Source organism: Anoplopoma fimbria, chromosome 3 (assembly GCF_027596085.1).
Source record: "Anoplopoma fimbria isolate UVic2021 breed Golden Eagle Sablefish chromosome 3, Afim_UVic_2022, whole genome shotgun sequence".
NCBI lineage: Eukaryota > Metazoa > Chordata > Actinopteri > Perciformes > Anoplopomatidae > Anoplopoma > Anoplopoma fimbria.
The window spans coordinates 22817241-22835970 of record NC_072451.1 but is presented as its reverse complement, the minus strand read 5'-3'; the positions used below and the strand labels follow the sequence as shown (position 1 = coordinate 22835970).

At 40.1% G+C, this 18730-nt stretch overlaps 1 protein-coding gene across 4 annotated transcripts; it reads right to left on the bottom strand.

The window, feature by feature from the left end:
* Positions 1–1326: 1326 nt before the first annotated feature.
* On the bottom strand, positions 1327–18122 carry wls (Wnt ligand secretion mediator). Of its 4 annotated transcripts, none has more exons than XM_054626849.1 (13): positions 17754–18122; positions 13909–14181; positions 9997–10121; positions 9282–9443; positions 8967–9103; positions 5689–5857; positions 5421–5468; positions 5145–5242; positions 4840–4903; positions 4012–4155; positions 3756–3839; positions 3418–3571; positions 1327–2347 (listed from the first exon to the last, which is right to left on the bottom strand). In XM_054626849.1, the coding sequence occupies exons 1-13, from the start codon at positions 17857–17859 to the stop codon at positions 2238–2240; spliced, it is 1674 nt and encodes a 557-aa protein (XP_054482824.1). In that variant the 5' UTR covers positions 17860–18122; the 3' UTR covers positions 1327–2237. The 4 variants fall into 4 exon arrangements, with proteins under 4 accessions (XP_054482824.1, XP_054482817.1, XP_054482832.1 ...); XM_054626842.1 differs by having other exon boundaries at positions 3403–3571; positions 17754–18121; XM_054626857.1 differs by lacking the exon at positions 5421–5468 and having other exon boundaries at positions 17754–18121.
* Positions 18123–18730: the final 608 nt, after the last annotated feature.

Here is an 18730-nt window from a genome sequence, read left to right as displayed (position 1 = left end):
AGTTTAATAAATCAGACACTGATGGCAGAGCACTGTGTATTAAATATTTCTTTCAACCAAAAATGCTTTGCGCTGGTTAGGGGGTACTTGGCTGAAAAAATATTTCACAGGGGGTACATCACTGAAAAAAGGTTGAGAACCACTGAGTTAGAGAAAGTGAGCAGAAAGTGCCAAATTATAAAGAAATCTCCCTGTTGGGGTTTTGAATTTACATGTGATGCATTGACTAATACAATGACACTAATACACTGTGCAATACAATAGTTATAATAGTTTCTGTCTGTATATATAATATATCAGTTACTGTGAATTCTTTACTGTTTTATTGCTCATTTATAATACTTCTTTTTGATCTTGTTTGTTTTACTATGTCTCTTGTTTGCACTATCCCCTATGCTGCTGTAATCCTGTAAATTTCCCTGCTGCGGGACTAATAAAGGATTATCTTATTTTATAGTCTTCATATTTCTATGCTGTTCTGCTGTCAGAGAGGCTGAACAAATGCATGGGACTGAAATTAACTTTTATGTAACTGGAATCCAGCTAATTTGATCACATATCTATTAATGTATGAAGTGACTGTGAATTAATATTCCTGAATAGATCATTTATTAGGTGAACGTGTCCCATGAAGTCATAGTGACTTGATCATTTATTAACGGTGAGCAACAGGAATTTGTGACACACCCTGCATTAAATCATCATGAGTCATGTATTTGTTAAACATCCCTTTTTTTGTTGTTTTTTTCGATTAGGTAAAAGGGTGACACGCTCCTCTACACATTAAGAAAAATATTTTTCAGAATAGTTACTTGCACATTCAATTCTCTCTGGTATTTGGTGGACTAAAAGCAAAGTCTCCTAAAGTGAAAACACTCTTACGTAACAGTACCTGAAAACTGCATTTATAGTATTAATGCTTCTCACCTTTTGATGAAGCAGTATGAAAGTGAACGCATCAATTCTAGGTTAACTCCAAAAGAGCTCTCATTCAGAATGCAAAAATCAAAAAAACTCAACAACTTCCGGCCTCACAGTAGCAGTCTTTGGCTAGCTTTACTGATGAGAAGAGTGAAGGCTGGTTTGTTGTTGTTCTGCTATGTGCCACGCAGAGGCGCACTCTCCCCACTGTATATGAATACATGTTCATATTCAGGCAAAAAGTACTTGCACCAAAACAATTTCAATTAATTTATGAAATAAAAAATTTAAATAAAATAATAATAATTTCTCTTTAAATCACTGGTAGTTAAGTCTAAAATAAATAAGCACTTATATAACACTCATTCAGAGCAAACACTGACAATACACAAGGTTATTAAGTAAAAGTTGTTTTTTTATTTAAATTAGAATAAAAAGCAAAAACAAAAAACTAAGAAGCATGTATAATAGGCTACAGTCAACTTCAAAAACATTGATAGAACTTGATGCATATATTTTGTGAAGTTGAAAATAAGCACTTTATAAAAAATAGATATCTACATTGTAACATAATAAACGTACAGTATGCATTTCCAAGAGTGGCTATGTGGTCCTTACATTTCTTCCAACGATATATAAAAAAAAAAAAAAAGATCTCCACCACTTGAAAGATTGGCAGCAGAACTAACATGATCTACTTTAAATGGAAGAATATGCAACGGTGACAGTCACGAAGCCGTGACTCAGAATAGAACACGTAATTAGTCAGAGAATCAAATAGAGTAGCTCAAATACATCAACAAAATCTTGCTGTCCATCTTTTTCAAAAGTCCAGGTCTTAACAAATGACTTTGTTTAACCACACTGTTCTTTTATCAAAAGGAGTGTGAGCTGACAAATGCAACTTCTGACAACCAAGAAGTGGTTTTCTCTAAACTCTAATCTCCATTTTTTGGTGTCAAAAGCAGCGTGCAATATTTACAAACACAACACAGGCAGTTTACATAAAGTATGAAATGTAAGAAAAAAAAAAATTCTACTGGGAAATGAAACGGACTGATTGGAGTGTTTATAATATTCAGTCTTTAGAGATACAATTGGGAACAGGGTGGCACGTAAAAAGTCGCACTGCTGAGGTTTGGTGCAGGAGGAGGACAGGAACTGTGAGCTGGTAAATTACATGCAAACTGGATTGTTGATTCCGTGTTTATAGCCAGAGTATGTAAAGATAAAAAGCCAGTTTGATTACATATAGGAGGGAGGGGGGTCGTTGGAGCAGCAGGTAGAAGAGGGGAGTCTTAACCACAGTGGGACATCTACTCCTGGGCCGCTTTGCCAGTCATCTTGTAGATCTCAGTGGGGCCGTCAACGTGGGTGATGGTGGTAGTCAGCTGGATGTCCTCTCCGCTGTTTCCTCCATTGTCTCCTGCACACATATACATGACACACCATCAGCACAAAAAAAGCCAATAGCTGAACAAAAAAAAAAAAACATTTAACAAACAGCACATCATTTTTTGTTTGGGGTTATCATTGTGCACATGCCCCTTCTATTACTGCAGGCAATTACTGATGTTGCATAACAAGTTGGTTTAACTGAATTTCATCAACATAAATACTTTCAGCTCGTTCGAAACAGGGCTGAAACTCCAGAGCTGATAAAGTAAATCAACGGAGACTGGAACTTGGAGAAAGGCGCCCCTCCCATGAGATTGGTTGACGCACTTCAGGGAAAGCTTCCAGAACTTCAAACCCTCTCTTTCTCTCCCTGCGTCACTGACGTCAGGAGATGGATGGATGGTTTTGATTACTTCCCTGCTCTCCAGCCCACCCCCACCCCTCTTCACTGTTCCCTTCCTTTCTGTCTGGAACGAAGCCTGGTGTCCATTAGAATCACCCTCTCGGGCCAAAGAGACCCTTCTTTCCCCTGGGAATCTGGGTCCTTCTGAATCACCAGGCTCCCTTCCTCCAAAAACAAACTTTGGATGAATAGGCAGCTTTACAGCAGAGGACAGACCCTTCACTGCATCAGAATTAAGTGAGCTACTGGGACACTAATGATATTTAACCAATAGCTTTAAATACCAGAACATGATTTAGGGTTTCTATATGCAACCCTTAAAAGAAAGTAAGTAAACTATCTGTATTAGGTAAATATTATACAATTATAGCATTGTTCAGTCCAGATCCAGAGATATATTTTTATTTTCCAAGATATCACCCCAAAACGTAGAAGTAAAAAAGAACTAACAGACCTAAAAGACCTACCTACTCATATCAAAACATGTCGACAAGTTCATGCATATGTGAATTGCGTGTGTACAAAAATATGCCTAATGTTTTTTTTACTATATCAATTATATTATTTAGTATGTCTAGCTTGGATGGATAGAGTACTTCATAAAAGCAGTATAGAGCATTTACGACAGACACTCCTTCCATCCTCTTTTTTTGAGAATGTTAGTAGAAGTACGTAGTTACCGGTGATGCACTGACCACTTGACTGCTCGTCTCCATAACGTTTGTGAGATGGTGCGTAGAGGAACATGATGGCGAAGACGTACAGGTTCCACATGCCGTAGATGCCGGTGAAGAAGGCGCTGTTCACCTGCACTGTGTGCTCCCCCCAGTGCCAGTGGCCCTCATTCACCTGGACACAAAAGAAAGACAAATACATACTTTCAGTGGCACTCTTTTTATTAGGGCGGAGTCTTGTATGTTTTGGGACAGTGGCAAAATAGCTTTTATAGTCACTGTGAATTTTTTTAATTTTTTTTATATCACCTAAATAGTCCTGTCCATGGCATTATGACTGAAGTCACTGTGGAACTCACCTGACTGATGATGAAGAAGATGACAGTCATGGCGGCACAGGTCAGAGTGACCAGCATGAGGAACTTGAACCTGAAAATCAGACCCTGAAGGGCGATAAAGGGGATGAGTTAGTAACAAAACAGTTAATGAAATATACTCCGTGTAGCAGGGAAAACTTTTTGTACTGTCATGACCAAACTGTCTTTTTTTTCTTCTTTTTTTTCTCTCTCTCAATTGGTTGAAATGCAAAAACAAATGCAAGAAGAAAACACACACCTCATAGTGCAGCCGTCTGGCCTTGGACATGGCGGGCAGAGACGTCCTCTTACCGCTGATGTTGCGGAAGACTTGAAATACCATAAAGCAAAGGAAGAGGAAGTAGAGACAGGCACAGATTCCTGCCACGATTATGAAAGCCATCTGAGGAAACACTAGTCAAGGAAATGTACAAATGATTTATTCCTTATTATTCCTTATTCCTCCTTACTCCTTATTCAGAGTGATGGTATAGATATATGAAAGATGTAATTACTTCAATTGTTTGCACAGACTCATTGAAAATCAAGTAGACTTTGTTTATGCAGGTTTAGGCTTATATGCTCCAGAATGTGACATTACATATATATATTAAAACAAAACCAATGAGAGTCAGGAGCCCTGCGCGGCTTTGGGGAGTTTGGCAGCTGTTTTTGAAGTGGTGCTCCGATGAATATTGCATTGGTCGGCTCAGAAAGCAAAGCAAAGCAAACAAACAAACAGGTACACGCACATAAACACATCATTTCGATAGCCCAGGCAATGCTTTCACATATGGCATTGCTGAATTATTTCTCATTTTATTAGTCTAGAGATCAGTTTCCAGTTCATGCTTAACTCAACTAGAAGAATGTATCATATACGCACTGCAGGGCAGTTAGTCGTGATAACTTGGCACAGGATTGGTGGAGACATGCATGTGTTGCAACAACAAGAGCTTGAACGGAGATTAAAATGAAAAACATGATTTGGCCGTGTACCTAACCATCATTTTTGTCAGACATGCTGTTTGCAGGAAAGTGCTTTTTTTTTCTTATACTGTTGTCAAACACAATTAAAAAAGGATACAGCAAGCTCCGTTCCTACATCAGACGCCCAGATGCTGTAGAAGGGGTTGGTCAGCTGGACCCCTCTGGTGGCACAAAACAAAAAAACACACGTTTATGTTTTACCTTTATGTGTCACACAGTTCATTACAAAAAGCATCTGATATACGCAGCCTGTAGAGATGAAGCATGAAAAAAGAAATGAAAAATGACGCAGAATTACACGAGATTCATTATAATAATAATGTGTTGCATACAGATATTTTTACCACTGTTGTATCATGAGTTTCTTGTTTTAAATAGTAAAGAAAAAAAACCTGGTCTCACCTCTCGCACATGTCAAAGATAAAAAGGCAGAAGGAGCCAAACACGATGGGTCCGACCTGCTTCCAGTAGACAGAGAAGCGGTTCCTCTCCGTCTGGTCCTGAGAGAGCGGCAAACAGGGGTTAAAAATTGGATATAATGTATTACATTATATAAATCACATATGGTTCAAGAAAGCCTGTAAAACCAAAATCCTACTTGATCAAGATAGATAGCAAGGTAGATAGCATTTATGTAGCCAAAATTAGCACTTTTTTAAGCACAATGTTTATGGGTACCTGATGTGAAGGAGGGCACCAGTCTAAGTGTTGATGACACAGATGTATCTAGTAAAATCATACAAGTTGTGAAAAACCAAAGAGCAACTGATTTAATGTACAACAGGTATCTACTATAGGCATCAAAAAACTATGGCTAGCTTGTGATAACAGCATCAGCTCAACGTCTGTTGAGACGTTCTCTGCAGAAGGCCCCTAAAGGCCTGTGAAGGTTTACCAAAAATGACTGCAGCTAAATATAAAGAAATAATGCTTCAGTGGTTAGTACCATGAGGTGCTCCCCACAGAAGATGATCCAGAAAGAAAGCAGCATGGAGTAGAAGATGCCCTGCCTGATGTCCCCGAAAAGCAGCATCCAGGTCCAGTTGAAGCCAACAGAGAACCACTCCACTGGTATGTTGATGAATGTCATCGAGATACCCAGAGCGAGGATGACCCTGAGGGAGCAGAAACACGGTTACAACTAGAACTTTTAACCACCAATACCAACAGACGAGAGTACATGCATTTCTAGATGAATTTGTAGCATCATTAAGGCTTGTTCTAAAGCGTGTTTAAATATATCTACTGATAATTGTTGACAATGAATGTTATATTTTAAATGAATATCAGTATTTTTCCTGTAGAATAAGCGGCCATACTGCTGTGTTCAAGAAAGATTAAAAAAGGATGAGACTAAACAAGCTACAACCCCTGATGAAAACTAAATAATTGTAGTTTTTAACAGTGTTGGCAGATCAAATTAAGAGTAATTTTAACTGGCTTTACACCTGAATCTGGACTACATATTTTACACTGACGCAATCAATGTTTGGAGCAAGGCCACATCCACCTCTGCTGAAGCAGGCTCATTTGATCTTGAGACATTATTGATTAGATTATCCATTCAGACAGAAGTCATGCGTCCCCACTGACCTATCCAATTCTACATCATTTACTACCTTTACTAAAGAGACTAATTATTACATCCAACCTCCCTCAACCTTTGAAATCCAGACATTTATAGATAATTAAATAAGGGGGAATGAATTTAGAACAAACGGCCTACAGAAAGACAGAATAGAGCTCGTCTTCCAAGCGTCTGCAGCAGGTCCCTGCATGCCGCCATTAGATGAAAGGGTGCGCATAAATAGACAGTTAAAGAGGGCAAAACAGAGCTACAGCACGTGTGTGTGTGTGTGTGTGTGTGTGTTATTTGTGATGGGGGCGAGAGACAGTAGATAAAGGCGACCTGAAAACATGTAGTAACACAGTTTTTTTTGCAAATGCTGTGGGTAAAGGAAGAAATGTTACACAGGTTCAAAGCAGCTTAACTCCAGATGAGTGTCAGCATATTCTACAAAGTTAACTGAGTGAAACCACATTTGACTGGTATGCAGGGAATGTGTTCACTGTGCACCACCAACACAGACAGGAGAGCTGGGGCTTTTATCCATCTGTGTGACCTTGTGTGAAATAAGAAAAAGGGTTTGGTAGGAAAATCTGTGAAGTTAAAAGGGAAACGCCACCTAAATTAAGAAATATGATATTTCCATTGGATAGGAAAGTTCAAAGATCAATATTTGTGAACATGAGTTAGTCTCTCAAAGCCAGAAACCAGAGAAGTCTCAACCTTGTGATGTCAAATATAAAGTCTGGACAATGTGAATTGCTATACTATTTCTGGGGAATTATTACAGTATGCAAACACTGGACACTACACTAAAAATATCCCACAATGCAATGTGGTATTGACAACAATATCTGCAACAGACACTGGCAGACATGTCATGTCATGTCAATAAGGCTTCAGTGAAAGTATAAGTATAACATTCCACTTTGCTAGGCCTAATATATACTTTTTAAATTAGTTCAGACTTATCGATTCTCATAAATCCTTGTTTGGTCAAAAGGTTGGCACGGTCCTGCTAATTCAAACAACAGTATGTTGAACGATAGAACACATAGTACATAGTGTGCAAGCATAATTTTGTGGACCTAAAAATGTTTTGTTTTCTTTTTAATACTCAAATAAGCTTTATTGTTTGGTAGTGTTTCCAGCTCAATCTTTTCTTTTATTGTCTATGTAGCATATCCAGATTTTATACTTGATAACACACAAATTTGACTTCAAGCACTCTGGCTTAAGGAGACAGTTGTTTACGAATACTTGAATCCCATGTATGAATTTTGAAAATGGGCGTAGTTGCCCCTTAATATGGTTAAAGTCTAAAATAGACATTTTAAATTGTGTCTGCATTCCATTTAGGTGAGCCAGTTCCTGCGCCCTGCTATTGTGCATGCTAACTCACGGACACATTTAATTGAACAGAGCCATCGTTAACTTTATTAATCCCACATGTGCTTTTCCTGCTGTGACAACATACAATGGCTGTGGCATCTGAACACGATGGATGTTTAAGAATTAACAGAGTTGCCCCATAAACTACCCGATACGAGACCATTTTCCACATTGAGAGTTCCCACTCACATCTGTCCTGTAAGTTTAGAGGAAAGTCTGAGGTGTATTATTCTGACACCTCTGTGGACCAGCACGACAGGAGACTCTGGTTCAGCTTCTACAGCATTAAAAAATCATCCGGTGTCCACAAATAGGGTAGGAGTCGCACTTTCTGAGAGCCTGCTGGTCATTTGGGAATAAGAGCCTTGAGCCGGCAAATACAGAGGGAAGGAGAGAGTCATTGACTGTGTGTGTGCGTGTCTGTGTGCATGTGGTGACTCAATGAGCTGGTGTGTAAGTCCTGAATGTGCACATGCAGCATGTGTCAGTTGAGTGCTAGCTTGCAGTTTTTATAACACGTTTCACGCTTCACCAGGCACTTCCTGTTGCGCAGAACACTGCCTCTTACTGATCTGTCTTCCCAGCACCGGCAGGGGGTTAAACAAACACTGGGCTGTGAGCATAGCTTCAGCTTCCCACAACATGGCATTCAAACTATCGGCTTCAGGCGAACTACCTGTATTTGCTGCTCTAACCTTGATGGGGCTTGGTCAAGGAATGAACATAAATATCACATTTCATCCGTAGTTAAAAAGGGACAGCTCACCCCCAAAATATTCTAACCTGTTATGCTATTTAATCATCTAGATAGTTTTAGTGCGAGTAACCTAATTTTGGAGATATCGGCCGTAGGGATGATTGCCTTCTCTTGAATAATGGAACTAGATGGCACCCTGCTTGTGGTGCTCAAAGCAGCAAAAATAAACTGGTAAAACTCAACACTACTGTCTCTTTCCAGGAATCATGACCCAGTAAATCAAGATAATCCACAGACCTTGTTGGAGGTTTTTCAAATGTCTTATTTTTTTCAAAAGAGTAAAAAATGAACATAAATTAGTCATTTTTGGGACCAGGAACTTGGTTCAAAATTATAAACTAAAAAAGTGAAGTTTTCATTTAAATCTGTGTGAACTTAACATCGAGCTAACTCTTGTGAAGTGTGAACTTGCGCAACACTGCTCACTTTGTTTCAGCCAGAATTATGCTGCCAAAAAGGTGCAATTCAATGGTGAACACAAAATATACCACAGAGGGAGCTGCCTTACTTCTCGAGCAGCACAGGAGGTCTGCTCATGAGGGTGATCCGCCTCCAGTACCAGATCATGATGATGAGGATGCTGGGTGTGAGGAATGTCTTCATGGCAAACCAAACTTTAGTGAAGCCTCCATTCTGGTGGATGCTCTTGAATGAGAAATAATCAGGGTTAACTCTTTGTGTTGTGCATGTTAATCTTTTGGCTAAGGAACATCATATCACCCAGTGGCCAATGTCACAGTTAAAAAATTACCCTTGACCGAGTTAACATTGAGCAGTTAACCAAAAAGCTTCAAAGACAGGCTCCAATCAAACGGCAACTTACAACGAGACGAATATCTTTGATTTCTCCGATCCCCACATTGATCTTCTTCCGCTCGTTGACAGGCAGGCGAATGTTGAGAAGATAGTACTTATGGCCCACGCTTCCGACCTCCATGAAAGGAAGCAGGTCACACTCATAGTAACGCCCCTCGTTCTCAAAGGTCTGGGAAACACACAGCAACACACCATATTTGGTTTAAGCCACATACATCTAAAGATAACAGATGCTGCTGTGTCTCAGGCTGCGCAACGAGGTGTCTGAGAGTTGAGACAGAGACCACTATCAGCTGGAGGAACAGGTTTTAGTGTCCAGCAATAAAAACTATTATCCAAAGTGCCATGAAGTGAGGTTGTGAATCGCTCCCATAAATATGGGGTCATTACACAGCAGCTAAGTATAACATTAGCGAAAGTGAGAAACGTTTATAACTCCCAGCATTTGAGGCTCAAAAGGATTTTGTAATGTCATGAAATGGCCCAAAAAAATTAAGCTTTTGGGTTAAAAACTGACAAAAAAAAAAAAAACAATCAAGTAGTAATATTTAAATATTTGATTTATCATCTTCAATAAAATCTGTGGTAGAGATATAGATATCTATCTATCTATCTATCTATCTATCTATCTATCTATATATAAAAATTATTATTATTATTATTTTTTTTAAATGGTATTCTAATGAGGCATCATGGTAAGGCACAGAGTGTTATTTCCACACCTTGAGAGTAGTGAAGTTGCAGGTGAGCTTCCTCTGTTCAAAAGAGTGAGCCATCTCTGTCCACTCACTGACTGTGTCGTCTCTGTAGGCCAGGCCAACGTCAATGGTGGCCAAAGCTCCATCATCTGGAAAAAAAATCAGATCAGTTTATTTAAAATACATTTCATTGTTAAAAGACTGTGGTATGCAAGCATGTCAATAAACATCCTCAAGTCAGAGCAAAAAACATACATTTAAAAAAGTGTTTCGAGGAGAAATTTGTGTCTTACAAAATGTAAGAATGCACTGAATAATGCCTCATTTCCAGTGCATAGTTTGGCCCAACTCACTTTTGCTTTATGCTTTTCTCAATTTTGTTTTCCACTGCAGACAATAACCTGTCAATGATGGCAGGACTCTTGCTGACCGTCATAAACAAGTAAAACTGCCAAGATATCATCTTCAACGCAACACAGCACAAGTTGCTCCATCCAGCTCTGGGCGGATGATTTCATTGGCAACCAAACAGAGGAAAGTCTGCACTTTGTCAATTGTCCACAACATGGCTTTGCAGGCTGCCATTTTTTCAAAACCGAATCTAGTGAATAAATTAATTTATGATACTAGCCACTACTATTGTTAATGGTAAACCAATAAAGAACAATTCCAGGAGAGTCAAGTCGAGCCCTACAGTACCATGCAGTGGAAATAAGGTATGACATCCATTTTTGTCTGTATTTCAGTGCTTATTATACTTCCTCTCTGCACTCTGCTGGCTGTTATTATCCCAGTGATGGGAGAAAATTAAGCCCTGATGACAGACAGCCACGGCCTTTTAACTGTGACACCAGCAAAGTGACAACACTGCTAGCATTGACTTTCCCCCACTATAGCCTGAAAAAAGAACTGTTCATTTCTAAGTACCATGCTAGTATTGCACATGCTAATACCGGAGCCAGACAGTGAAGAGGAGGAGGAGGAGCATTTTATTAATTTAAAAAAATTGAGAAGCTTCATGGCTGCGGTTCTAACCAATGTGACGTTCATTTAAGAAGGCTATAGTTTCACATAGACTGGTTGGTGTATTATAAACATTTTTATACAAGGTTAAATCATTTTAGTGTTATGTGGTCCGGTCACCTAGAAGGAGTCTGAATAGGTGAGATTAAAGGGATCATTGCTCAGCATGTAAACATATTCTGTGATTCAGTCTGCTCTCCATGGTGGCCCAAATCTAGGTTACTGCTTACTTGATACAAAGTTCAACAAGACCTTGAGCTGGCCTCCAACAGCCCTGCCCAGTGAATCCAACAAAAAACATCTAAAGCCAAGCTATTAAAACTGCATCTTTAGATCACATTACAAAGCCAAGTGTTCTCTCCTCCAGCCTTCCAGAGTGCCTCTTGTGTCGTTATGAAACAAGCTGGAATGAAGATAAAGAAACTCAGTGGCCTGAGCTGTGAGGGAAAAAAAAAAAAAAAAATAAAGTAGAGGAAGGGGGAGGGAACCAGATGAGAACTGGCAGCCGACTGTCTCTGTAATGCCCTCCACTCAGCCATTGGTCGAGACAGACGCCCTCGAATGTCAGCTCGTTTCATGCATACATTCCACTCCAGTCCAGCGGCCATTGCCACGGAAACTAAGCCTCCTCAACAGCTGTGTTATTGCTGGACCCTGGCCAAGGGGTGCTTGGTGCCGGGGTGGAGTGGGGCAGGTGGGTGGAGTAGTTGGAAAGGGCGAACCTCTTCTCTGGGACACACATTGTTATACAGATAAGCGAGTCAAGGAAGAGACGGCCTTGTGGTCGCTGTGATACAGCAGCAGAGCAGAATCTACCCCCCCTTTGCCACAGAGAGGGTTCTGCTGACATCCTTTTATTAATTATGGAAGACCTGGCTCTGTTGTTTTGGGGGGGTTATTTGCATTTTATTAATTTCAAATCCTGTATCTACTCATTTCAATGAATCTGAATCTCAAATATGTTAAAATTTGCCATCAAAAAACAACAACTTCTGATCCGCTCCATGACTCAAGACCGTGATATGATCCTTTTTTGTGATGCGTTGCACCCCTATTATACAGCAGCCTAAATGCTGGGGTATGCTTGTGTATGGGCTAAGCTGGTGTATACATTTTAGCAGCCTCTCCTTTCTCCCACACCGTGTCTTTTAGGAGGAAAAAGCATCGGTTTAAAACTGTTAAAAAGTGGGAATCCCACAGCTGCCGCACTAGCTGGTTTCTACTACGCACAGCATTTACAGTACTCGTCTCCCTCTATATACACTTGTTCTCTCAGCGCCTCAAGTAGCTCAGAAAAAGGAGTCTGTGGCGTCTGGCAGAAAGACCTGTCTGTTGTCCAGGCTGATTCACTGACTCCTCCGTCTGGCAGCCATGCAGTAAACAACCCACAACCACTGAACACATTTCCGCTGAGGCCAAGAATGTGAGCAAGCAAATGATGCTGATGACTAGTCCGCCGTTGTAACATAACCGTTTAGACAAGGCAGACCAGAAAGGCCAGGTCATACAAATGTAAAGCACGTACTTAAAAAAAGTTTTGTCCTCTGCATGGATTACAATTACCTCCTTTACCTTTGTTAGTTACAAATTGGTCTAAGGTGGATGTATCAAGTTTTACAAGGCATTTGTCAGTGATCATGACTCTGTACATCAGAGGTTCTTATAAGGCTCAGGTTGACTTCAACATGCATAGTTATACATTCTAAGCCATGAAGCAAAAGATGGGATTAAGCCTCAAATCTTAAATCACAGGCTCTCGTGGTGGTCCAGTCACTTATGAGACTCTCTCATCCTCCTCTCTAATCCCTGCTTTCAGGATTCCACGCACCCTACCAGGACACAAAACCCAGTCCTCTTCCAGATACTAGATATCTCCCTCCTCCACCCCCCGTTCCTCTCATTCTGGCACTGAGCTGATACACTAGATATTTGAATTAGCCTGGGGACCAAAATGAGACTAAATGTAGCCAACTATAACTGGGATACTATAACTATATCTGACATTTGATGATTTTTTTTGTTAACGCCCCTGAATGAGACGTGCGGTAAAACTGACCAAAAAATATTTTTTATATTTTACTGGGACTTTAAGTCAGGATAAAAAAAAAAAAATTAAAAAAAAGGCTGAAAAACAAATGCATAAATGTCAACTGGGAAAAATCTCGAAACTGAAATGATCTTATATTCAAACTATATAAATCATTAAGTTCCAGATCTCAGGATTGGATGATAGGACATTGAATTGCTAAGAAGGACACAAGGAGAAACAGGTCCAGATTACCCCTCTCCTCTCCTTTTATACCCGTCTCAATGGTGTCTGACAAGCCCGTCTACGAAAGCCCCGAGGGTCTTTAGAGATCAAACAGCAGGGCATCCATCATTGTTTGCCGCCTTCCAGTGTAACAGAAATCCAATCTACTGAATAACACACATTTCTGTGGGTTCCTCAAGCATTCGACATTATAGACCGAAAAAGAACACAAGACAACATCCAACCACTAGGTCTTACAGCGAAGATAATGAGAACAATAACAAGTACTAGCGGCAAAGTAAGTATGACTCTGCACTTGAATTTATGATGCAAGTAGCTTGGTCACATAGCACTTCTGCAAATGTTTGCCTTTAGATTGTGAAACTTAAAAAAAACCCAAAAAACAGAAGATAAAATATTGACTCAACTGGGACAAATAAAAAAAACTCCTGACACTGAAAAAATGCAGAAAGAGAACTTGCAACACAATTGCCTAAACGGCTTTTGGCTCTCTTAAGATTCTCTTAACACCGAGTCACATATCGGATGAAAGTTAGACTTTCTTCCCTCTCCCACATCTTGAAATCCATGTCCTGGGGGAGAAACGTGAGCAGTGTTGTCCTCGCCCTTTTTGAATCCCATAAGAAAGCCTTGGTTCTTACCTATCTGGTTGTACATCTTAAATGCGATGTCAAACTGCAGGATGACCAGCATAAACTGGAACCAAGGGCTCATCTCCTTGTTGGGCAGAGGAATGTGGACAGCAAACACAATGTTGTTGGCCTCAATCTTCTTGGCCATGGCTTCGTCAAAGGTCTGGATCTTGTCGCATTGGTTAGGACCCCAAGGCATGAACCATTTTGATTCCTCTTGATGCTTGGTCTTGTCCACACACTTGGAGGCCAGGTAGTGAACCGCTGTGGTAGGGCTGGGAGCTGGGGAGACAAATACAAGGTGGAAGAGATGTTAGACTTGATGTCATATTGACTAACTGCAGCAAAGTGTTTCAAGGTCCTGCCAAGCCAAAATTCTCCTGAAGCTAATAAATCACACAAAAAGTTTGAGTAAAAAAAAAAACAATAAATAAAACAAGAGCACTCCGTATTAAACTGCATGGACTATAATAATATCTTAGCAACCATTATGAACAGTCAACTGTTTGGGTTTGAGCCAAATCTAGTCCAAACACTTTGGCAATTACTTTTCACACCGTTTAGAAAATGCCTTGTAGCCAGGCTCTCTTTCCCTCTGAAGTAATGGGGAGGGAAAATTCCCGAAAGCTCTCAGGCACCGATTACACTGTTTACGCATTGAGATTCATGAGTTTGACAAGTCTGGGGTTTGTAGTCTCTTCCCAGGATTTTAGTAGCGCTTGGGAAAAAGACCTGTCATTGTCATGCAAAGAGAAACACTTTGGTCTTCTGTAGTGGTTTGACAATCAAGGTGCTAGTAACTAAATATCATGTAGAGGAGATTATGTAAAACATTGAGCCTGTTTGACTGCGGGCTAAGTTTTCCTCTTCGTTTTGTAAAATCAGGTACAACAAACAACATGGCGTCAAGCTCTTTTACAAATAACTTTGGCCATATATTTAAAGAAAACCTACACCTCCTTTGGAGAACATTCAAGCCGCTTAACTTTCTTTGTAAAAGCCACAATTCACAGCAGATTCAGCAAGATGTGGATCTGAGAATACAATAATCCATAAAAACACAGTTGATATTCTCAGTTACATTTTTCAGAATTTATTTTGAGGGTGGTGGTGGTGCCCAGCTCTCAAAATTGGGTTTGTCCAACATGACTTCCTAAGAACTATGCACTGGAATCAGAATCATCTCAGTGAGAAAGCAAAGTAGACCTATTAGACTAGTAGACTATTTTGATAAACCATTAATCATTTAATACATTTTGTTTTTTAGCAGAAATGCCAAACATTTGATGGTCCAAGCTTCTCTAAAGTGAGAATGTGCTGCTTTTTATTGTCATATAAGTTAGTAAATAATAATGGGGTCCAAGACTGTTGGTTGGGAAATTGCGATGTCATTTTTCCCCTGCACAATGAAAATTGACAAAGCAATCACCAGATTAATCAATTATGAAAATGATCCTCAATTACAGCCCTGAAGCCAAGGTATTGGTGTGGATGATTTGAAAAGTGCTGCAAGTTCATAACAGCGGGTAACCATACATAATAAGGGCACATCAAAAAATATGGAGCCTCCCAGATGCTTACCAAAACAAGAATACAGAAAACCAACCAGACTGAATCTCAGAGACCGGATGGATCTCAAAACAGGTATCGAGGCGATGCGTCAAGACTTGTACCAGAACAAAAGATTAAGTATTATTATCAAAACTGTACTTGCTACATCTGACACCAGAGCTCAACCTCCATCATACCCCATTTCTACTTTATGTGAGAAAACATATATTAGAACAACTAAACAATTTCTTCTGCAAAAGGTCTATCTGAGTGCCCACGGCAATTTGAATGATGATTTATGTGTTAACAAGACAGTGACCCTATCCATACAGGCAAAACAACTATGAAATGCCCATATGAAAGTCCTTGTGTCCAACTAAATGTCAGTAGAATAATTTGAAAATAAGTGTGCAGATGCTTCCAATTTGTTTGAGCAAATTACCGAGAAAGAACAGGAGAAACACTGCGGTCCTGAATTACCAAGCCGTTTATGACGTATCCAAGAAGACTCCATGAGCTATTATTACTGTTGAGGGTACTTGTGGGAAGTATACTGACTCATGGTGGGGAACATGAAAGCCCAGAGTTTTCTAAAAAGTTCAGTAACATATGAAGACTCAACTTGTACTGAAACCAACTCGAGAGGAGTATTACTCCTATATCTGTAATTTTCAGAACTTCCTGGTTTTCTAAAACTGTTGTGTACTATCCATAACTGCAAAAAAAAAAAAAAAAAAAAAAAAGAGGCATAAATCAGAATAGTTTGTCCCCATTATCTATCTGAACATCTAATCATATCTGTTCACTCATAACAGAGAGCAGAAGGGCGGACACCACGGACAGTTAACACACCCTTTGACTAACATACACTCCACATGCTCGTAAAACTCAACCAAGGCCATCTTCAAGGAACCTTCAACTGTTCAAGTGTGTTAACAGCTGTGAAAAAAAAAATGAAATAAAAAGCACACATAGCAACGAAGAAGACACAACCAACTGAGTTAAACCCGGTTATCTATCTGGCACCCCTTGCAGTTTTAATTATCTAGAGACCCTGCGAGTCCAGCAGCGAACCGGCTCCTCTAGTCTCCATCGCAGTGTGTCCAGAATAAAGGCCGTCCCCTCAGCCTGCTGACCCCATGCCGTGTTCCCGGGATTGTCGGGGAAACAAGGGGAGAAAAGAAAAAGCCTTTCTACTCAATTACCCCTGCCGCCCCAGCCACCAAGCAAACACAAAGGAATCTGGCTTCATTAAAACCATCTCAGCCAGGAACGAAACCAAACAAGCTAATTTATCAGCAGCTATGTGGTGAGTGAGAAGGACTGCAGACACACAGAGACAGACCGACTGGTGTTTGGAGGCTGTTTTCCCACATTCAGCCCATAAAAAAAAGCATCTTTCACATGGACTCAAATTTTGATCGACTGTGTGTGTTTGTGTGTGTGTTTGTAGCTGCTGTGCATGTGTGAGTGGGTGGCTGGCTGGGTGGGTGGATTTGAAGAAACTTGACAGCAACTCCAATACAATCCTTAAGGCAAAAACACAACTTTGACAGCTGTGTGCACTTTTTTGTGTGTGTGTGTGTGTGTTTTTTTTTTTTATGTGCACCACTGTCTACCTCAATGCAAATGAAAAGTAAGGGAAGAGGAGGAAACATGAATATTATGGCTGCAGGGCAGAGAGGGATTTGGGGAGAAGGAGAGACTTCACACAGGGGCGAAGAGGAAGGAGCGAAAGGAAGGTAGAGATGCTGCCTGGGGCCCCCACACAGCAGACAGTCATTATATATGAGAGGTGGGGGTGAGGAAGAGGAGGAGGAGGAGGAGGGGGAGGGGGAGGTAAGAAGAAAGAAAAGGGGGGGTATCGAGTTCATATCAAAGAAGTGAAAAACACAAAAAAGGTTAGATATATTTCAGAGCATTCCTGTGGACGTATTCACATACATGGTATACTAAAAGGTAGCTTTAACCAAAGACATGAAGCCAACGGTTGAGGCATGCAGGCAGCGAACACCTTGATACAAAGCACTGATTTAACTGAGGTGCACTTCGGCAGCTTTGGTGTCAAACTACCGCATTGTTCGAGCACGACTCGGTCAAATACGTTTCCCGTCTGTTCTGTCGTATGAAAACGTTGATAAACGTTGATAAACGTTGGTATGGAGACATGTAACGAACAGCTCAACTTCAAACTTTTGTGTCTCAACCGTTCAGAGACGTTAACATTTAAATTCCAACAGGAAGACAAGACGTTGGCTTGATATAAATGATGAAAGTAAGTGAAACAACGGGGTGAAACTTACCAATTAAACCGCCGACCATGAAGGCAAACGCCTGAAACAAAAGCAGAATAACTCCCACTATCACCAACTTTTTGGTGCTCATATTTTCAATAATAGCCCCCGCCATGGCGAAGGAAAGGTGGAGGAAAAATGATCACACCGAGAGAGAAACAAAGAATGTAGTGGTGGAGAAGGAGAAGAAAACGTTGCATCCACGACCAGTGAGAAGGTAAGCTGGGCCCCCTCCACTGCTCTGCTCCTGCCTTTCAACTTCGAAGGAGGAGGGAAGAAAAAAAAAAAAAAAACAGGAATCACATGACCAACTAGCACTCAGCTTTATCCCCGCACACCCAACACCAGAGCGGGGAAAGATTTGTGGAGCGCCGGCGCATTGCTGTAGAGGCTGGTAATGCAGGTTACCGTGTCATTGAACGCCTCTGTTGTGCCTTGTAGTCTATGGGGCTATTTAAAGGAGGCTTTAAAGAGGTCCCTTCTCAGGTTTTATTGCCTTCAATAACCGTCAACACATTGTCCTTCAAAAATATGTTCATGATGTGACAACATCTGTCGTTTGTGCCATGATAGAAAATATTGTTTTATATTCTTTCTTTCTTTTCTTTTCTTTTCTTGGTTTATTTAGTAGAGACAGTGCAAATTAATAAAACATTTCTGTAAATGCACCAGAGTTAGCCAAGTTAGTCCATAGACAGATGTTACAAAATCACCCTAAAAACAGAATACAAGATTAAAACGACAAAGTTAAGCAATATTTAGCCTTTACAAAGCTTGCAGAAACAATAAAAAGAAAATAGAATCATGATTTTGTAACATCTGTCTATGGACTAACTCGGCTAACTCTGGTGCATTTACAGAAATGTTTTATTAATTTGCACTGTCTCTACTAAATAAACCAAGAAAAGAAAAAAAAGAAATTATAAAAAAATTTCAAAAAATAATATTTTCTATCATGGCACAAACGACAGATGTTGTCACATCAT